This window comes from Eupeodes corollae, chromosome 2 (assembly GCF_945859685.1).
Source record: "Eupeodes corollae chromosome 2, idEupCoro1.1, whole genome shotgun sequence".
NCBI classification, from domain to species: Eukaryota; Metazoa; Arthropoda; class Insecta; order Diptera; family Syrphidae; genus Eupeodes; species Eupeodes corollae.
Genome location: NC_079148.1, coordinates 25,976,250 through 25,998,658, shown reverse-complemented (window position 1 = coordinate 25,998,658; position 22,409 = coordinate 25,976,250). Strand labels below are relative to the sequence as shown.

Genomic DNA, 22,409 nt, shown 5'->3' with positions numbered 1-22,409 from the left:
TTATCAGTTTGGCCGATGGGCACGATGGGGTTGTTTTTGATACCTATGTTCGATTGTGGAAATTGACTTAAAAGATATGTAAGAAATTATGTGTTTTCGAATATGAAAGAACTTTTAAAGACTATAATAAAACAAAACAACTAGAAATCCTTCATACATATTTAAATATTGTTTTTAATAATTAAAAAGAAATAAATAAAAAAAAAACAAAGCACGTGTGTAACCAAAGTTTGAATCAATTTATTCATCAAATTTAACAAGACAAATTCCAAAAATGGGGATACATTTCATCTCGATTCTGCATATATTTACAAAAGGTCCAACTGTTGTTCAAACCAAGTCCAATAATCTCGAAAGTCTCACGTATTTGGTGTTGAATTCGTCCATTTTACACCATAATTAATTTGACGTTTGCCTCCTTCCTATCATAACACAAAATGACAAAATAAAAATATCAACAAATAAAAGTAAATTTGAAATTATAAAATAAAAACTGTTAAAAAAAAACTATGGAATCAACTATTATTTGTCGTGCATGTCTAAATGAAATCTCTCGTCAGTACATTTCTCTCGATACACCTCTCAACGATACCACAGTGCTAGAGGTTTTCAATTATTGCACTAAACTTAGAGCAAACTTGAACGATGACTTCCCAACAAACATCTGCATTCCCTGTGGAAGATCATTACAAGCTGCTTACGATTTCATTAAAACTGCCTATGAAACAGATCAAATACTTCGTGGTTGTGCTGGCCACACAACAGAAAAGGAGGATTTGCCTCCTCAACAAGAGAACATCTCACAAAATGAGGAAGATGACAACATACACCAAGATTTAAAAGAGGTGAGTAGATTAGGTACATCATCTTTGGTGGTTGTTTAATTCATTAATTTAAAACTCAAATTCCAGATCCAATATGAATCCGATAGAGACTATACAGAAGAATATATCGAAGAGATTGACAATATAAAATTGGAGAATGAAGAACCCCAATACGTGGTTTTATCAGCGAAAGAAGAAGTCAATGTCGAACTAATCGAAGAGGATGGACAACAAAGTTATATTGAGTCGTTTACTGAAGCAGAAGTACCTGAAGAAAGCTTTGATTTGCAAAAAGATGAATCTACAAACGAGGCTAATGATTCAAGTAGTACAAACGAAAAACTATGTTAGTTCTCTTAAATAAAAGAATTCCTAAGCTCTTGAACTTAAAATTTACATTTTGTTGCAGACATTCATGGAGAATTTGTAGAAGATTTTGAAGATGTCCATTACGAAGATGAAAACGATGAAAGAAACCTTAAACTGAATGAACCAAAAGAAGGTAATATCTATACTTTTTCAAATCATTCAACTTAAAATGAAAAATTATTTTCTATACATCGCACAACAGAAAACTCCTCACAAGAAATTTACGATGCTGATGAATCCTCAAATAAAAAACATGCAAAACAAACTCCTCTAAAAACTTGGTGTTGTGAGGTATGTGGAAAGTTTTTCTCATCAAAACAAAAACTAGCTGCACACAATCTTGTTCACACCAAAGAAAAGAACTTCCCTTGTAGTTTGTGTCGTAAGTATAATCATTCTTAAAATAATAGTCAATAGAAATTGAACTCGAAACTTCTCTAAAGCAAAACGTCATGCGACAATATTCCGACATCGAGATCATATGAAAACACACGAAAACATCCGCAATCATGAATGTGAATATTGTCACGAAAGATTCTTTTCCAAAAGTACCTTGATATGCCATCTGAGACGGCACACCGGCGAACGTCCGTATAAATGTGAAATCTGCGGAAAATCATTCACTCAAGCTTCCATCATGAAAACACATGCTGCACTCCATACTGGCAAGACTGTTGAATGCAATTTGTGTTCTAAGAAATTCACACGGCCTTCACATTTGATTCTGCATCGACGTAGTCATACGGGGGAGCGTCCTTATTTGTGTACACATTGTCCAAATCGTTATAGACAAAAAAGCCATTTGGATCGGCATCTGGATACGCATATGGGAGTGAAGCATACCTGTGAGATTTGTGGCAAGAATTATACGAAAAAGTCATCGCTGAATACGCATAGGTTTGTTCATATGTCGACAAAGCAATTTAAGTGCGGAGAATGTGGGCTGGAGTTTTCGACGAAAGATAGGTAAGTTTTTGAAGTGATATAGATTAAAATAAAAAATCCCTTCTTTACCACCACAATCCTATGACATACAAGGTAACTTACTTACTTACTTAAGGTGGCCCTACATTCCTGTGAGAACTAGGGCCTCACCCAACAAACTTCTCCATCTAGCTCGGTATCCAGCTAGATGTCCCCAGTTCCGCGCTCCAAGTAGGGTGAGGTCACTTTCCATTTGTCCGCGCCACCTTCCTCTACTGCGCTCTCCTATGGGTGTGGATTTGAAGACTTTCCGGGCCGGAGCATTGGTTTCCATGCGCTCTACGTGACCCAGCCATTTTAGTCGATGGACTTTTACCTTTCTGGCTAAGTCTACGTCGCTGTACAGCCCGTACAGCTCGTCGTTCCATCTTCTCCTCCACTCCCCTTCAATGCATACGGGACCGCAGATCACACGAAGAACTTTTCTCTCGAAACGACTGACCCAAGGTTAAGTTTTTTTAAAATGAAAGGGTAACATGTACTGTCAACATGTACTGAGAACGAAAAACACACAGAGTTGCAATCCAAAAACACTCTAGTATATAGAGTGTTTTTGTTGCAATCGTTAAACGGCCGCAAATTTTTGTTTTTTAATTTTTACTTTGTTCAAGTTTACGTGGTTTTTCTTGCTTTACATCAACAGATTCCTTTAAGGCTTTAAGGAAATACGTCCATTTAAAGGCTGCAAACCTATGTGGCTAAAAATGTTATTCGCGAAGTAAACAAATTTCAAGTAATACTGTTGAAAACTATAATTTACGTTCTCAAATTTGAAGGAAATTTCGTTCCCTTTTTTAAGTCTTTTAAGAGAGTAGAAAGTTTTAGCTTCTCTAAAAATGTTGTTTTATTTATAACTTTGTCCTAAATTCCTTGAAATTATACCAAATGCTACTCATCGTAACGAGTATCAAGTCGTCTCAACGGATCCAACATGTTTAATTTCGAAAATACATAATTTTGAGGTTAAATCAGGTTATTTGAATATTTTTGTTAAAAATTTTTTAATTTTATAGCAAGTTTCACAATTGAAAATCTCACATATCGAGGTATTTTCCTTCGGTTTGTTTAATTCACGAATCGAATGACGGACACTTTAATTTGCTGCCTTTCAATTTCTTCCCCAACACTATGTGCTTTTTTATTCGGTGCCTTACATTATACTTCATTTTCATAGTCAATTTAATCATTTATTTATTTTTAATTCAAATAATCTAGAATTGAATTATTTAATTAAATTTGAAAAAAAGAACTAAAAAAAGCTCGATTTCAACTTGCCCCCTGTGAGGTTTGAACTCACGACCCCTGGTTTACGAGACCAGTGCTCTACCACTGAGCTAAAGGGGCTAGTTTGGCGAGATGCTACCAAAAGCCTAACACAATCTTAGCCTATATTTTACCAGGGTTGTTGTTTAGGAATCTCAATGGAACAATAAATTGATAAAATGAAAAAAGCGAAAAAACACATTGTTGAGAGTCCGGGATTGAAACATTTTTATCTTGAATTCTAAAAGGATTAATTTTTCATCTCGACTTCAAATATTTACCAAAAAGAATCATGTTTAAGATAAGGGTTGATTTAATTAAATTATTATTTTTTTTGTTATTATCTGTGTTCTAAGTAAAATGTTTTTATTTAGAATAAATACTTTAGATACCTTAATAATCGCTATGAATCCACATTTATATTAAATGGAAAACCCATTAAATGGAATACAATAGAATCTATTACAATCTATGGCAGTCCCCAGATGCTTATTGATATAAGATTAAGATAATAATGATACTTATTCACTCAACGTCATAAGTTTGCAAATTGTGCAAAATGATAAGTTAGTCTGCTATTACCACGATGCCTCACGACTCACATGATGTGCGAAAAAGAAAGCAGATGTGAGAAAACGTAATGCAAAAAAAATGTCGTGGGCAAATTTTTAGTGACTCACTATGAAATTTCTTTTTTCTCATAATCGTTTCATGCTTTTCTTTCTCATTCGATTTTCTTGTTGCTGGTATAAACAACATCGAATTTGTTTGAAAACCAGAAAAGTGTGTAGGTTAGGTTAGGTTATAGTGGCTGTCCAAGATGGAAACGGACACACTTAGGCCAGTTTAATGGCCCATTGTGATACCACATGAATCTTGAGGCTTCCTCCTAAGCTCAATGGAACCAGCTTGAGTCCCTTACGAAACGTGAGAGGCTGATTATACCGATATGATTTAGATCGTTTAGATCGTTAAAGAAGAATTATCCTAGGTAATTCTTGCGTTTTCGAGCTAGAGCAGGGCATGTGCAGAGAAGATGAAGAACCGTTTCTTCCTGTCTCTATGGCCCAGCACCCAGCAAAGGTGAATATTAAACTGTTGCGCCATCTCCATTAGAGATGATCGACAGTTATGGACTGTTATAGAGTTTGTAGAGACAGAGTCCAGAGATTTGATAGTGGCCTGGCTGATAGAGAAAATATATCAGATGTTGATATCACGTTTTCTTTGAGCCAAGACAAGACTTCCTTAATCGCTAAAAGTTCCGCCTGGAACACGCTACAATGATTAGGAAGGCGGAATGAGAGACTTAATTTCAGTCGTTCAGAGTACACACCTTCACCAACCCCTTCTTTGGTTTTTGAGCCATCTGTGTAAAAATGGATTGACTCATCCTCCAAGAATGTCCTATCCTCCCAAAAAGATCTGGTACGTATTGAAATCTGGAAGTTTCTGTCGAATTGTAGTTGGGGGATAGTGTAGTCTGTGTGCTTTGGAATTGATTCTAAGTACCTTAGAATTACGGAGTGGCCAATGCTGTTGTTAGTCCACTGCGACGAAGCATTGAGGCGAATAGCAAAGCTTGCATCTATTTGTTTGCTAAATATGTCAAGAGGTGTAAAATAGAGCAAGGTGTCCAGTGCTGTAGACGGGGTCGTGCGAAGCGATCTGCTTATACATAGGCAGGCTGAACGTTGGACTTTATTTAACTTATTCCTGTTTATATACCTTTCTCTAAAGCAGTCCACCATACTGCCATACCGTACGTTAAAATCGGTCTGATAAGCGATGTGTATAGCCAATGCGTGCTTCTGGGCTGTAAACTCCATTTATTACCAACAGCTTTTTTGCAAGAAAAGAGAGCTACAGTAGCTTTTTTGACTCTTTCCTGTACGTTGCGTTTCCAATTTAGTTTTTTGTCTAAGACAAGACCTAGGTATTTAGCCTCGTCTGAGAATTTTAATTGGATTCCTTTAATATAAGGAGGGTTAACAAATGGAATTTTGTATCTCCTCGAAAATAAGACCAGATCGGTTTTGTGTGGGTTAACACCCAGTCCACACCGATCAGCCCAATGTAATAGTCTAGTAGAAAAGTGTGTAACTTCAACAGCTTTAATAAATTTTTAGAATCCATTTCCAAAATCCTATTAATTTAGTTTTATAAATTTTAATAACTTCAAAAACTATAGACAAATGAATGCCAACAAGAAGGAGCATTCATAACAAAACAAACAATAATTCTCAAATTTGACGGGTACGAAACGAGTAATAGCGCTCTCCTCACCGAATACAAATTTATAAGGAGTCGTGAGTCAAGGTGTAATAAGGGACTTGAGGCCCAACTATAATAGGCATAAGCTAGCATATGCGCGCATAAGTAAACGTGCGAATACAAAGAATCTCAATACGAGTGAACATAATGGAGTCTAGCTCCGTTTCGTTAAATTTTTCTCAGTTTCGTTACCTTAAGCACACTTAAGCAAGAGCGATTCCAGTCGCTTGCCGCATAAGTAAAATCTGACATTTAGATACGTGAGCAAAATTGCATTATGGTTATGCAGTAATTTCGCAAACTTAAGTGAATTATCGTTGGGTTTTTGACATAAGCTTATGTTTGCTTATGCCTATTATAGTTGGGCCTTAATAGGCATAAGCTATGTCAAAAACCCAACGAAAATTCACTTAAGTTTGTGAAATTACTGCAGATAGCCATAATGCAATTTTGCCCACGTATCTACAGTTGTGTTCATAAAAATAGCAGTGCTGGTCACGTTCTATTAGATTGTCCATTATTTAAATAACGGAAATTCTTACAATCTTCGTTATCATATTAGAGACTTTAAGCTTGAAGTTATACCCTACTTTTCCCGGTGAACACCAATTATTTCAAACTCTCTGGATATAGAGTGTTCATAAAAATAGCAGTGCTTTTGATTTTATAATTAAAAAGTGTTAACAATTCATTTTATTTTTATTTTTTGTTAAGTGAATATTTTACTATTTTAAAGTTTTAAGTATTTGTAACATACTAGCGTATAAAAAATAATAAATATTAGCTCAACAATAAACAATGGGACGGTCAAGACACTGCACCGAAAAAATCGAAAACTTATTAGAAAACTGCGTTTGAAAGGAAAAACCTACCAAAATATTCAAGACATCCAAGCCTACTCACCAAAAATGGCCAGTAACGCCTTAAAATGGCACAATAAAACGAAAACGCTAGGCTCAAAAAGGATGACTACTGAAAGAACTGACAAAAAATATTCAGTTAGCAAAACAGAACCCTTTCATAGGCTCTAGATTATAAAATTCTCTGAATTTTGTAAGAAATGGACTTGAACTGTCTGTTAACGCTGTTACAATACGAAGACGTCTTTTATAAGCGAAGTTACCACCCCAAAGTCCACGCAAGGTACCATTTTTGACGAAACGGCATGTGGCCAGGAGAATGGAGTTTGTTAAAGCGCATAGAGATTAGGCAAAAGAGAAATGGAGGAATGTTCTGTGAAGCAATGAAATCAAAGTCGTTCTTTTTGGGTCCAAGGGTCGTAGGGAGTATGTGACACGACCCTAAAATGCAGAAATCGATCCACGGTGCACTATAAAAACAGTGAAGCATGGTGGAGGAAATATTATGATATGGGCTTGCTTTTAATACGACGGGGTCGGGCATATTTATCTAATCGGCGGTATAAGATATTCTTTGTATTCGCACGTTTACTTTTGCGCGCATATGCGCATGACGTTTGTTAAACGTCAAATATTAAACTTCAAAAATAAATTTAAGCGCTTACAAAAATATTGTTTCAATTTTTTATAAACTTTTCGGTTTTAAAAGTTGAAATTTGAAAAGTAAATATTCAAAGATGCGTAAAATAAGTAATAAAAATAAATTTATTCAATCATATAATAAATAGCTTTCTACTTATTTTAGATTTATTCAGAATCATTAATAAGTCGCTTTCTACTAATTTTAGAATTATCCGGAATATTGTGTATTTTTTTTAACAAAAGTGAAATTTTTGTAATTAAAAGTCACAATGACGTTTTGTTTAATTCAGACGAAAAATTTTAGTCACCAAAATGTTTGACAGTTTATTTACTAAATGATAAACTTCGTGTACATGAAAACGATTGTGGTTGAGCTGTCAAATTTGCAGCTAAATATGTACATACATTTTTTTTAATTGTGTACATTTTGTTTGTTGTTCTTTCTGTTCTGTCCTTCTGTCTTGTGTTGTTATGACCTTATATAGTCTAGTCGCTCAAGGTGTTGTGTTCTCTACTTTGTAAATTTATGTGCTGAGTAGTATGTAATGCAATTAAATAATTTTTGAGATATGGGCCACTGGTTCTTGAGATATGGTCGACGAAACAAAACGGGCGAAAGTACGTACACCCTCTACACCGACATTTTTCTAAAAACTTTTTTATTTAAATTCTTGGGACCTTTAAAAGTTGAAAATTGACAAAATTTTTAATTCGATAAATCGTTACCAATTGCAGTAACTTGCTATAGGTAGAGAATAATATGTAACACTGGATCGTTCTAACTTCATCCTGTATCCAAAGAGTGTATTTAAAAATAGCATCTATATTTTAAGATTTGCAAATATTCTTCAAACATTTAAATTTCCATTGATCTCTCGAAAAATACTCAATTTTTGTTCGCAGACTGTTAGAACTTTTTATTTTTAAATATTTATGGTATGCATTCGCATTTGAGTTCCCTTAAAATATGTTAACCCCTTTTCGTATCGAATTGAAAAAACAAAATATTCTTTTAAAAATCCAAAAGAAATCGATAATCAAATGTTATTAAAGAGGTTTTCCATCGGTAAAATAAATCAAAAATATTCCATGGTGCAAAATAGGCAAATTGATTAATTTTAATTTAATATCAAATATGCAAAACGCGATTCTTCGGCAGGTTTACCACTCTGTGCACTAAAACTATGTAATACAATTTTTAAAAAATTTCTCAACCGCAATAGTTCACACGTACACAAAGTTGCTCTATCAATTTTTTTGGCATTCTATAAATAATATTGTAGAAAATTCCCAAGAAAACGCATTGAACAGTAGCCAGATTTTTTTTACTTAAAAATTGGTACCACTGAAAGAATATCTGTCAGAATAAAAATAAAAAAACAAACAAATAGAAGAAAGTTTTGTGAAAATCAAAAGTTAAAAAAAAAACTAACTAAAACTAATAAAATGATAAAATAAGATTCAATAAAAAAAATTAAATTAACAATTGCTTCAAGGAGGGGGTTTGTTCGTAGACCACTACATTAACATGTGGTGTTGAAGCAAGCTTGAAGCTCGCCTCAATTCTTTATATGTATATGTTAAGTAATACAACAACACCCGACAATATATCGCACACACATTTTAAATAAATGCTGACACGATGGGAAATAATGCCGTTATCCAAATTTGTACCTTTCCCACAACTCATATTCCACCCAAATCCCTCAGCAGCGTAAGACTAGACGAAATATAAGCTTTAATAAAAGTTCAATGTTTTGCCTCAAGCACTGATATTTAATATTTATTTAGACTGACCAATTTTTAGTTTGCCTTTTGCAAACATTTGGTCAGTCAGCTGGTGCAAGAATTGCAGCCGAACGACCTACTGCAACGTACAATTTTTGGTGAATGGGCTCTTGGAAAGTTGACCGAAAATCCACTTTTTTACTATTTAAAATTGTGTTTAGCAACGAAGCTTATTTTTTGCTCAATGGGTACGTAAATAAGCAGAATTTTCGATTTGGAGTGAATATCAGCCAGAAGCATTGCAAGAGCTACCAATGCATCCAGAAAAAGTCACAGTTTGGTGCGGTTTATGGCTGGCGGCATCATTGCACCGTACTTCTTCAAAGATGATGCAAATCGTAACGTAACTGTGAATAGTGAGCACTACCGTGACCCGTGAGATAATATCCAACTTTGTTTGCCCAAAATGCAAGAGCTTGGCTTGCATGATATGTGGTTTTAACAAGACGTTGCAACATGATGTCACACAGCACCCCGGGACCACATGCCTTCAAGGAAATCAACCGCCTCATCGGTAGGAGCAAACCACTGCCGGAAGTCATGATGAGCAACAACATCGAGCTAACTTCAACGAATGACAAAGTGGAAGCTTTTGCCAAACACATTGAACAGAGTTTCACTTCAAAACCATCAACGGAGCAAGCCTTTCTGAAGTAAATAGAAACCTCCACCCAGTTGACTCAACAGCCAAACATTCATTTTCACGACAACTGCAAGGCCGATAAACCAGTTAATACCCATAAATTCTGCAATCCTGAGGAAATAGCTGAGATCATTTACAACTTAAAGCCGAAGAAGTCAACTGGAATGGACAGGATTTCCAACTATGTCCTGAAAAGACTTCCGCAAGTTTTTATGATAATCTTGACTATTATCATAAATAACTGCATCAACAAGGGTTACTTTCCAAAAAAGTGGAAGACAGCCAAAGTAGTGGCAATTCCGAAAAAAGGCAGTACCAATATGATCTCCAACTACATGCCTGTTTCACTTCTCAACAACATCAGCAAAATTCTGGAAAAAGTCATTTTAAGGAAACTCAAGAAATTCTGCAACGAGCATAGCATCATTCCTGACATGCAGTTTGGATTCCGACAAGCTCACTCAACGATCCATCTAGTTCTAAAATTTCAGTCCGACGTCACCGCTGCTCTCAATAGCCTCCGAGCCACAGTTGGATGCATTCTGGATGTCGAGAAAGCTTTCGACAGCATATAGATTGAGGCCCTCATCCATAGGCTCCAATTTTTTAATATCCCACAGCCAATAATACAAATTTTGTTTTCTTTCTTTCAGAAACTTCTTCGTAGAAATAAATAGTTGCAAGTCACAATTAGAGACGTAAAGGCTGAAGTCGCCCAAGGATCGAAACTTGGACCGTTCGTCTACAGCCTGATGACATCTGACCAGTCAGTGCCAACGGATTGTGAGAACCTGCTGTTTGCGGATGACTCACTCACCTATTCGTCCTACATGTTTTCTACAATCGCAGCCCGAAGAGTAGAAGCACACATAAGCAGACTTTACGAGTACTACCAGAAGTGGGGAATAAGGATAAATACCTCCAAATCTGAACTGGTATGCTTCCGGAGACCCGTCACCAACAACGGCCGCTGTAGATCGGTGGCAGTGGTCCGAAACCTTGTTCTGACGTTCCCGGATGAATCAAGGATTAAAGCCAAGAAGAACGCCAAATACCTGGGAATAAACTTCAATGAGCTACTGCGCGAAACTGTTGATATACAAACAACTGCTAAGACAGGTTATCACCTAAAGTTTTCCGATATAGTTCACCATGTCAAAAACTGCAATGGAAAAAAAAGATACCAAGGATATGCACTGATCTACAATTCGACCGTCAACGACTGAAGCATTATAGTAATCGTAGAGTCTACGAAGAAGTTGAAATCAAGCCACTTGACCAGTTCCTTGCACAGGCAGCAAGGAAAATAATCACCAAAGTCGACAGCCACCCTAACCAATTAATGAGAAGGATGACCAATTAGGAACGACACCCGGACCCGCACAATGGGTAAAATCCAAAAAAGCTGGCATTTAATCAAATTATGAAGTTGAGCTTTATTTTAAATAACCGTTATTTCTCTCCGAGATATAACAGAGAATTAGAAATGAGACATAAAAAGTTTTTTTTGCATCACGTGATCAGTGGAGATCGTCACAATTGAAGAGTAAGTTCACGTTTTGTGGAATCCCAATATGATCTATACGTCATTTTGTTCTGTGGTTTGTCTTCTTTCAGAATATGTTAAATTTTTTTGCTACATTTTGTTCCCCTGTGTGTAGCGTTCGTTTTTGTTGGTGACGTCATGTTCTGAAAATACATGTTTCTGGCCAGAGTTATAATATTTTTGAAACATCTTAGGCCGAACAACATCCAAAACGTTATCGGTAACGAGGCAAGACCTTAACAATATAATGAGGATGTCAGTTTGCCAAGGATTGGATAGCCAAATAAAGTTTTTAAAGGAAGAAGTTGTTAGGCGGACTCAATGCTCTGGTACCTTTGAAAACGGTATAAACGTAAAAATTTACAAATTCAAATGTCAATGTCAATGTCGTGTAGAGCCCAGCAGACTTATTTCGCTTCCAATATGAAATAATCAGATCAAAAGCTTTTAAAGTATTTCCTTTGTACAAAATAGTTAAAAAGTGCAAAAAAAACTGCTATCCCAATCCCGAATGTATGAGTGTTTCGGAGACTTGTGTGAGTACAGATTTGCAAAGTTTGCTAAACCTAACAGTTAAGCGTTTGGTAACTGTCCAAAAAGACGTGATTAAAACACTAAATACCGAAGAGTTGCAAAATGTGTGCTTTTTCTCTAAATGGGGCTTTGATGGAAGCTCTGGGCACAGCTCATATAAGCAAGCCTTTCATGGATTGAACGCAGATGATTCCGTTGTTTTTTTTACTTGCCTAGTTCCACTTTGCTTAGTATCTGGTGCAAAAATAATATGGCAAAATCCTCGTCCAAGCTCAACCAGGTATTGCAGGCCTTTAAAGATTTAATTTTTAAGAAAAAACTCATCAGTATCTGTAGCTGAAAAGGTAAGAGTAGACACAGAAATTACCGGGAAAGTGGCAATACAATTTCAATTCAACACAATTTGATCTTCACTATGACGGAAAAGTTTGTAATGCCATTTCGGGAAACACATCTTCCCAAAAATGTTATAAAGGGTGTCCCAAAATTAACGCAAGATTTGAATTTGCCGCCATTTGTGCAGTGAAGTGTTGGCAACCCTGAAAAAATAGCAATTTGACAGCTAACAGTATAGGGTTATGACAAATGGAGCGTTACATGATAGAACAACGTGTCTTCATTATTAAAGAATATTTCAAAAATAGTGAAAGCTTGGCGTCTGCAGTTCGAAAATTTCATACAAAATATGGTCGGAATAGTGTTTTAACTTCGTCAACTGTAAAGAGATTAATTAAAAAATTCATGGATACTGGATCCGTTGGAGACGCCAAACACACTGGTCGTCCAAAAACAAGCCGTTCAAATGTGAATGTCGAAGCAGTGCGTGAGAGTATTGCTGACAATCCAGGAACCTCAATTCGACGTCGTGGATAAGAATTGCAAATTTCAAGAACCTCTCTACAGCGTATACTCACTAAAGATCTGTGTCTTCATGCTTACAAAATTCAATTAACACAACAATTGAAGCCTAATGACCATGGACAAAGAAGAGAGTTCGTTGAATGGATTATTGAACATCAACAAATGGACCCTGATTTTTCGAGCAAAATCATCCTAAGCGATGAAGCACATTTTCATCTTGATGGCTTTGTCAATCGCCAAAATTGCTGCATTTGGGGTTCGGAGAACCCACATGTGATTGTCGAAAAACAAATGCATCCACAACGCGTGACTGATTGGGTTGTTTTTTTGACCTGGAGGCATAATTCGCCCATATTTTTTTTTTTAAAAATGATGCTGGTCAAGCAGTGACTGTTACTGGTGCTCGATATTGCGACATGATTACACAGTTCTTTCTGCCAAAATTGGATGATATTGATGTGTCCAATATGTGGTTTCAACAAGACGGTGCCACATGTCATACAGCCCGTGAAACAATTCAATTACTGCATGAGGCATTTCCAGGTCGTGTACTCTCTCGTTTCGGTGATCAAAATTGGCCTCCTAGGTCGTGTGATTTAACACCATTAGACTTCTTTTTATGGGGTTATTTGAAATCACAAGTCTATGTCAACAAGCCCACAATCACCCTTGCATTAAAGGAGGAGATTCAACGCTGCATCAACGAAATTCAGCCACATTTATGCAGAATGGTCATGGAAAATTTCAACAAAAGAGTGCGCATGTGCATCAATGGCGGATCCACGGGGGGGGTCATGACCCCCCCCTGGGAGATAATTTGTATGCTTTTTCGTAAGAATTTCCTTCAATTCAAAACTAATCGTATTGCGTTAATGGATATGACCCGCATTTTATTTTGAATTATTTTTTTTTTTGTACACGAAAACAACATTTGTATTTTACTTCCTTAAACTTTGTTGCTAACCAAACATACATAATTAGAATAGGATATTCAGCCCTATTTCAAAAACACAGCACAAATTTATCAACTTTTGACCTATTGACGATCCAGGGGGGGGTCATATGAGCCAAAAAGCTTATACAGTTAAGTTGTATAAGTAAAGATTTCATTTAAAGATGTATTAGTAATTTAACGACATTCACCAAAAAGTGGTTTGCTGTCAAAAACAACTCAAATTTTTATTTTCGCTCAATTTGCTTTAAATTATTTTCATAAGAAATGTTTCTAAGAAAAAGAGCTGTTATTTAAGTTCTTAAGAAGAAACCTTGAATAAGAGATTATAAATTTTATATTAAGTTGCCTTTAAATTCCTTAAACTAGCCTTCAACTTTATTATTACTTTTATTTACACACGTAAATAGTGATTATTGAAGTGATTTTTACTGCGACATATAGGAACTATATAGCAAGTTTTGCATTAGTAAACAATTTCAAACTAGAGTTTTTAATCAAATATGACATTACGACGAAGTCGAAAAAAGTGGGTACCTAGATTCCTTCCGTCTGTCTGTCTTGCCTGGCCCCAACAGTTCAAACAAATTCTGATTGAAATTAAGATTAATTAAGAAGTAGGGAGTTTTTATCATTTCATTAACACAAAAAATAACAGCAGTCCCCACACAAATTTTTTGGTTCAAACATGTGAATTTTCTAAAACTTTCTCAAAATTGTATGTTCTTAATTTGGCTTCTTTCTACAACAAAAACATATTTTCGTATTGCTCCAGAAGGGTACCCCTCAAAAAAATCTTTATTTTGTTTTTAAGATTTCTCAAGAACTAATGAAACGATTTCAAAAATTATTCTCTTTCTGTGCAAGCTCTTGTCAACGATCAAATTGATGATGATTTTTTATGATAAAAAATTTATTTTTTTTTAATTTTAAATAAAATACTAATTTTTTTTACAAAACTTGATATCTCAGAAAGGGGATAATATATTTATAAGCTCTTTATTTAGTGCTTATACCAGAAATATTTTTAAGACAAAATTTAAAATGATTTTCGAAAAAATAGGTTAATCTAGATTTTTTGACAAATAAAATGGCATTTAAATTATATAGAAGAGGTATGTACATTTTTAAATCTTAAAATATAGACAATATTTTTAAACAGACTTTTTGGAAGAAATTATCAAGTTCTTGCGACCTAGTCGTGCATTTCATTTCTTTCAAGACTGGTTTTCTATTGAATACAAAAGATCTTAAAAAATTAAATAAATCTACTTTTTGAAGTGAATTTGTTTTGGATGCTCTAGAACTGAGATTCAAACATGAATTTCAGTAATACAAATGTCCCAAAAAATCAAGTGACACTTTTGTTAAATTAATGGCTAACTGAAAAACATAATAAACGTTTCATATCTATTGATATAAAAGCTTTGAAACGTGTTATTTGTGAGTGCTACAAAACTTTTCTTCCCAACTTATTTGTTTACTTACCTTACTTTGTTTTAATTTAATTATTTCTTGATAAATTATGTTCATAAATACAACTATTACCTTGAATCTAAGAACCTTTTTGTCTCTACAATGTTTAAGTTTTGTAAGCCCCTTTATAAGATCCAAATAAGCAGATTGATAACGAAAGTAATAAGAGATTCCGCGGAAATTAAGTTCGAAAAAACTACGTCAAAAAAAGCCCGATATTTTTTACATTCAGATCTTCGCTCATTTTCTGGATTTTTAAATTTTTGCAGCGTGCTTGGAATTAATAGAAATTAAAACAAGAAAAGTGTGTATTGTTGTTGGAATACAGCAACGTTTCAAAACAATTTCCTACATTTCGGAGCGAAATGCACCAAAAACCTTCTAAGCTATTGTATTTTAGCTCTTAAATATGGCATATTTAGACAACTGTTCGAATCTTGAAATGCTTTCTAAATAATTTGATAGCTAAAGTTGTCATTTTAGCAATTATTAAATTTTGTTAGCATCCTTTACAAAACATTATAGAACATTTTTCAGGGGTGAGTAAAAACTCATCTAAGTGTGTGACCCCCCCCTGATGAAAAGTCTGGATCCGCCCTTGATGTGCATGCAAAGCCGTGGAGGCCATTTGTCCGATGTGTTATTCCATACATAACCCTATCCTATGTACTTTACGAGTCAATACAAATGTAACTATCAAAAGACTAAAACCGCGTTTTCTATTTAATTCAAATCTTGCGTTAATTTTGGGACACCCTTTATTTGTCATGCCACACAAAAAGAATTTAATCTTGTAGAAGAAATGATACAAAGGCCAGTAAAAACGGAGCATTTACAATTTGGTTTATTCGTGTTGCATGAATGGATCCGGTCTTTTGAATGTCTTCTTCATCTCTCATACAAATTTAAGATACAAAAAAGGCAAATTAGAGGAGAAGAACATAAGAAAATAGTTAATGAAACAAAAAAAGAAATTCAAAAAAGGTTTCGAGAGCGTTTAGGTTTAATCGTGGACAAATCAAAGCCTGGATTTGGAAATTCCAATGATGGAAATACGGCCAGAAGATTTTTCGAAAACGCTGAAATTACTCAAATTGATTTAGTTTTAATTAAAAAAATACATACCATAATGATAGTTGTTTCATGTAACCATGAAGTTAATTCTTTGAAATTTAGACATTTTTCCCATGAAACAGCAAAATATTTTGTTTCAAAATATCCCTTGTACTGTATGCCGCCTACCGACCATAAATATTTAATTCGTGGGAACGAGATAATTTCATATGCTTCATTACCTATTGGGCAACTCAGTGAAGAAGCGCAAGAAGCCCGGAATAAAGATTTTAAAAAATATAGGGAGCATCATTCAAGGAAAAATAGCAGAGAAAACACTAATGCCGATATATTTAATTTTTTTTACTATCATCAGATCCAGTTTTGACAAGTATGCAAAAGCTCCCTAAAATAAAACTACAACATCTGCCTCGGGAAGCCGTTGAATTATAAATATCTCCCTTACCAAATGAAGATGAAATGTTGGAAAGTGATGAAGAAATCTAAGTTCAATCTATAATAATTGTATATTTGTAAGTAATTATAAATGTGTTTAAAAATTAAGAAGTTAGTAACAATAATAACACAAACCAAAAATAAAAAATCTCAAAAGTGGCAAACATTTTTTTTTATTTTATTAGAAAAATTTGCATTGCAATTAATTAGAAAACACTTAGAATAACAATAATTTATAGTATAATAAGTGTTATTAACATTTTGGAGCCGTTTATGTAACTTTCGAAATCTGAAAAAAATTTTGTATGGGTGGTAACCCTAAAAATGGGAATGGCCATTAAAAACTTTGACTATGCATTAACATTGGCATAATTAGAATTGGTGCCAAATTTCAGCTTCCTAGCTTCGTGGTTCTGCCCTACTGTGCGACGTCTCCTTATATGCTGGCCTGGAGTCAGCATACTACCGCGGCTGAACGCCGCCAAACCCATCCAACCTCCATCAGGACAACCGGGACTGAACAACCCGAGATGAACCTCGGCATCGACTCCCTTTTTTTAGCCATCGACTTCATGTTAAACACATGTTAATTTTTGTAATTCATCAATGTATAAAATTAGGCCTCCTTTGTGCCAACAAATGTTTTAATTTAAGTTATTGTTAAATATTATTTATGTTGGAAATAAGCCAAATGTATATAAATTTTGTGTGGTTCAATAAATTAAAATGAAAAAAAAATTCAAATAAAGATTTTATGTATTTTTCTAAATTGTATGTGTTTTTTTTTTTTTGAAAAATGTTCCTGTAGCTTGTAGAATATTTGCAATATTCTTAATGAAAAATATATACTTTTGTTTTAGTTTTATTAAGAGCTATCGTCATTCTAAAGACCGATTTATGTCCTTATTTAAAACCATATCATCCGATAATCATTAGGTTATCTGCAACATTGAATATTTTGGCAACAGGAGGTTACCAAAACCAAATCGGTGGTGACAAGAACGCTGGAATTGCACAGCAAACCTTGCCAATAAAACTTGCCGAAGTTTTGACTTCGATCGAAAGAGTCATGTGCCCGCTGATGATGCATTTTAAAATGAATGAGGAAGAGAAACGAAAGTCCAAACGCTATTTTTGGCAAAAATCATGAATTCCCTGTGTAATTGGGGCGCTAGATGGAATTCATATTTTTCATTTTACTTACACCTTGAAAAAAACTTCGCTCGCAAACACATGATGTAGAATGATTATTTTCGATTTTGCCATGTTTTGAATTCTACTTTCGTTTATTTGAAAGTTCATAAGAATATAGTTGGCACTCCTAGAACTATTCGATTCTCGTTGGTTCATAGTACCAATTTTTTGAATTCGAGCAATTTCATTGTAGAATTGAGTTACTTAGTAGGGCCCCAGCCACCTGCTGGATATCAAACAATTGGTATCTGTAATAAATTAGGAAGACAACTTGACCTCGCTAATTCTCTGATTCATTTTGAACTTTTTCTTTTATTACTTAATGTTTTACATATATTTTTTGTTTTTTTTTTCAGATATAACCGTCATATGAAAAACATGCACAAGTCTACAAAGATGAAAGAAAATTCTCGAAACGAAAACGAAGTCCTATGAACGGAAACTGAAACAACACAATTGTGTGATTTAGACACTCAAATCTTAAATATTCAAAGCAAACATCAATAAATGTTAATTATTTTACAAAATTTCATCTTTTATTTAAAAATAAAAAATAAAAAAAAAAATGTAAATCTAACAATTTAAGTAAACATTTTCAAAATGAATAAAAAGGAAGAGCATTCAAATTCCTCTTCGTACAGGTTTGGGAGCGAATAATATCTTAGCTGGTTTGCATAGTTCCAATTCCGTACCCGGTCGCACAGCTAAACAGATGCTTATCTCCACCGAAGAAGCTTCAGTCCAGACACTGTGCGACAAGAGTATAGTCGTCCTTAATCTGCAGTTGGTTTCGTGTTCTCCAGTTTCAGTCATAATCTTCTTAAAGTCCGTTTGTTTTGGAACCACAGTATGGACATTCTGGTCTGGATATTTGATTTTGATTCGCATCTCTTGTTTTTGGGTTTCTTGAAGATTTCCAAATTCGGCCACAAATGGCAAAGCAGCGATGAGTCCAGCTGTGACTTTGATAGCATTGTCCTGGGTCTGGTCCGGACAGGGATCGACAATACGGGCTGTGCACATTTTGATGTTTACATTCGCGGGTGGAGTTACTACGGGTGAGGCCATTTGAACAATTGGTAGAATTTCCCGGAATACTCTTCCTGGCTTGGGATCTGATATTGTCGACAATTGACTCAACAGAGAAGTAGTAAATGGATCTGGAGCGACGCCATCGGTTAGAAAGTTACTTATATCCGCAGCTGTATGCAGGAGCAATTGACATGGACCCAGGGCACTTTGGGAACGATCTTTGACAATCAGCACGAGATGCAGAGCACTTGCTCTGAGACAAATTTGTTTCACCAACAACATGTCACTGTAGGTCAGGCCCGAGAAGAAATTCTGTAGTTTCAAGCAATTCCGAATGAGTTGTGATAGAGACTCTTTCAATGGTGTCCGACTTCTTTGTGACGTTGTGAAGGTTTGAAGTTGTTCGATGAGAATCTGGGCAGCCAGGAAAGTTCCTAAAAAGTTGGCCGTTCCAAACATCTCTGGATCAATCTCACCCAAACGATTGAGGTTTTCCTGTGCGGTCTTTAGAAGAGGCACACGATTTCTTGTGATTGCAAAGGACGACTGAATATTTTCAAGAATTGTGTCCAGAAACTGACGGGAAGTCGTCGATCCGGTCATCTTAAGAGGCTTCTTAATGGAGGCACCTTCAATCGGTAGATGAGGCACCAAATCTGGCATGGTGTCTCGCAGATATGCATAGTGCTTAAGTGTCACATCTGGAAAGAGACTTATGATGGGCATCAGATGCTCTGCGGCGTTGAATAACATAATTAGGATGCAAATGTACTCGGGATCCTCGACATCGCGTTCGGAACTATCGAAGAATGGATGATCCTGCAACAAGTCTGTGGTGACTGCCAAACACAAGTCGGCATGCTTCTGGCCAACCTTCCTCATACACCCAAAAGCAGAGAGTTTGTCTTGAGGATACTTCGAGAGCACATCCAAAAGCTTCTTCACGACCATAAGCAAACAAGATTGTGTGGAAACTTTGCAAGCGCCCAACATCAGGTGGAGGCCTTCACGAACATCGACCGAGTAGTCCTCTAGAGAACTCAGCATAATTTCCAGTTGGTCTTCGCGCAGAATGATATGCCTCGAAATTGCAGTCAGACTGTAGATGGCCTTCAAGCGGACATCTTCGATTTCGTCATTGAACATATCGACCAGGAAATCCAAGCAGGTCACTGCGAAATCAGTGTTGGTGACAGCAAGCTTACACATAGAACCTACGGCTGCTGTCCGAACCTCGAGGAATTCATCTTCAAGACCGTGAACTAGTGCTCCACATGCACCCGAAGCAATCAGGGATATAGAGGCAGCTTCAAGTTGTTCCTTGGGAGCGTCATCACCCCAACGCTTGCCCGAGGACCATTCCCCACTGGCAAAGAGGTCGTTAGAGCGTTCGTGCAAGCTCTTTTTGCGACGCAAATTACTCATGAGCTTCTTGTCAAGGGTCTGATGGAGAAATTCCGAGCTGACCTGCGTCATGTTGCCCAGCAACTCGGCTGCCTGAGTACGAATCTGCATCGAGAGGTCGCAAAGTGCTCCGCAAACCTTTCCAAAAGCAGCATCGATGAGACGCAATTCCTCGTCGTTAAAGTTGATCACATAGTCCGGATGTCGAATGCCCAGCTCGAAGACCAGCTGTAGGGCTTCCTTCCTCACACATTCATAGTCGTCCTGCATTGCTGCGACAGCCCGACTGAACAGCGTATGCGGAAGCACAGCTCCCCGTTCGCCGAGCGTCAATATCGATCTGAATGCCTGGGCTCTGACTCCGGCGTCCTGCGAGTCCGCATAATGAGCGATATTATCGAGAACACCTTTCTTGGCTTCTGCAAGGCTAATGAATGCTCCCAGCACCAGCAAAGCATTCTTTTGCGTGTTCAGATTACCCGATGTGATATGGCTTTGAGCAAAGAATCCCATCTTAGTGACATGAGTCGATGGAAGGTGCGAAGAAGCTGTTGTGCCAATCCTAAACAAACTATACAAACCCTGAGCGATGACTTTCGCCGACTTCTCACTCTTCAGCACACTGACGATTTCATCAATGAGAACATTCAAGATTTCACTGACCTTCACTTCGGCGAAATCCGCGAATAGTCCCAAGATCTTAGTGCGGATTGTTGACTCCGGTTCTTGGCGGAAGATTTCAATTAGTTTACGTATGCAATCGTAGAGCTCTGGTAGAGCTTCGTCCAGATTAAGTTCATCGCAAATTTTCACCAGAACTTCCAGGAGATCCTTGCTATTGTTGGCTGAAGCGGCTAATTCCAAGGAGGCAAGGATAGATGGTGTTCGGCTTCCTGTCGTTTTCGCGTGAATTCGAATCTTTTTTGGGACTTTGATGGCGTTTTCTACGGTTTCTGAAACCGAAAGCTGTCGCTTTACGGCCACTGACATTTTACTGGGTTATTTGTTTACAGTGCTTATCTTGATTAAATGAAAACTTTTAAAGAAATGAAGATAAAATGGTTTCGTTCGATCTTATAAACGTTTTGTGGGTGGTTTTTTCTGTTTTCTTTTCTGCCAAAACAAAATGTTTGCTTTGTGGTGAAATTATCAGTTGTCAATTAACAAATGACAGTTTGGTGAAAAGTGCATTCAGTTAAGCAAATGTTACAGGGTGCCTTGTAAGTAAAATTGTTTTTTTTCGGGATTGATCTGTTTTTTTTTTTTTTGTAATTATAAATAAAATATGCCGAAAAGTAAAAGGAGTAACGAGTAATTTTTTTAAAAATAGTTTGACCCATAGTGAAAACAATTAAATAATACAAGAATTTTTGTGAAATCCCAATTATTTCAAATAATGAAAATGTTATCAAACATGTTTGACAATTAACTAATTTATATATTAAAAGCTTTGTTCACTGATAAGGTGGAAAAAACATAATACAAAATAGTAATATAAAATATACAATTTTCTTTCGTATTGAAACAAAAAATTTTTTAAATGAAATCATTAAAGTATTGAATCAATTATGGATCAATGCAATTTATCTTATATTTTAAGTTAAATGTTTCATTTTTATTACTGGCATAGTTTTTACTTGTCAAATGTCAATATATTTCAAGTTTAAAATTGATATATGTCAATGTAACGGGCTATTTAAAATGAAACATTAATAACTCTTTACATAATGGTGAAAAAATTTGAACTTTAAGTTTTTGTTAAAAGTTTAACAATTATTCACTAGTTAGTAATTTGCTAAATATTTAACAATTCACCAATGGAGTCCACCGTTTTAAACCTTTCTCTTCCTAACATGTCGAAAAAGTGACAGCGTGTGAAAATAAACTAAGCAAATACTCTTAAACGGACCCATTAATTGGAATTCCCAAATGTTGACAGGACCATTCCATGCACTGCTCTTATAAGAACAATTATACAGTTGTTATATGAATTCAGAAGATTACTTAAAGTTAAAATGGCCATTAATTTTATGTCACTGACTTTCAGAGTTGTTATATTGCTTGTCAAAATTGAATTACGTATTTGAATCTCTTAAAATAAGTGGGTTGAAATTATTAAGCTGGCTGTACACGATCGAGCATAGTGGCAACGAGCCGAACTTCAATCTACCATGTTTGCATCTCTCATAATAATTTAAGGTGTGTTTTTCCCTCTTTTTATTTATTCGTGATTAGTTGCCAACTTTGAAATATG

At 35.7% G+C, this 22,409-nt stretch overlaps 2 protein-coding genes and 1 non-coding gene across 3 annotated transcripts; 1 reads left to right on the top strand and 2 right to left on the bottom strand.

Annotated features, from left to right (window-relative positions):
* Positions 1-248: 248 nt before the first annotated feature.
* LOC129944445 (zinc finger and SCAN domain-containing protein 2-like) lies at positions 249-18,246 on the top strand. Its single transcript, XM_056053875.1, has 6 exons — positions 249-845; positions 912-1,170; positions 1,234-1,326; positions 1,396-1,575; positions 1,637-2,159; positions 18,076-18,246. Exons 1-6 carry the CDS (start codon positions 510-512, stop codon positions 18,152-18,154), a joined length of 1,470 nt encoding a protein of 489 aa, XP_055909850.1. The 5' UTR covers positions 249-509; the 3' UTR covers positions 18,155-18,246.
* Positions 3,450-3,521, bottom strand: Trnat-cgu (transfer RNA threonine (anticodon CGU)). Its single transcript has one exon. It is a non-coding gene; the product is annotated as a tRNA-Thr (tRNA).
* On the bottom strand, positions 18,230-21,271 carry LOC129944444 (integrator complex subunit 4). Its single transcript, XM_056053874.1, has one exon. It carries the CDS (start codon positions 21,143-21,145, stop codon positions 18,341-18,343), a length of 2,805 nt encoding a protein of 934 aa, XP_055909849.1. The 5' UTR covers positions 21,146-21,271; the 3' UTR covers positions 18,230-18,340.
* Between the last annotated feature and the right edge of the window lie 1,138 nt (positions 21,272-22,409).

Coding starts and splice junctions, on each gene's coding strand:
- LOC129944445 (XM_056053875.1), top strand. CDS start 510: ATGGAATCAACTATTATTTGTCGTGCATGTCTAAATGAAATCTCTCGT. Junction 846..911: donor TACACCAAGATTTAAAAGAG/GTGAGTAGATTA, acceptor CTCAAATTCCAG/ATCCAATATGAATCCGATAG. Junction 1,576..1,636: donor CTTCCCTTGTAGTTTGTGTC/GTAAGTATAATC, acceptor ACTTCTCTAAAG/CAAAACGTCATGCGACAATA.
- LOC129944444 (XM_056053874.1), bottom strand. CDS start 21,145: ATGTCAGTGGCCGTAAAGCGACAGCTTTCGGTTTCAGAAACCGTAGAA.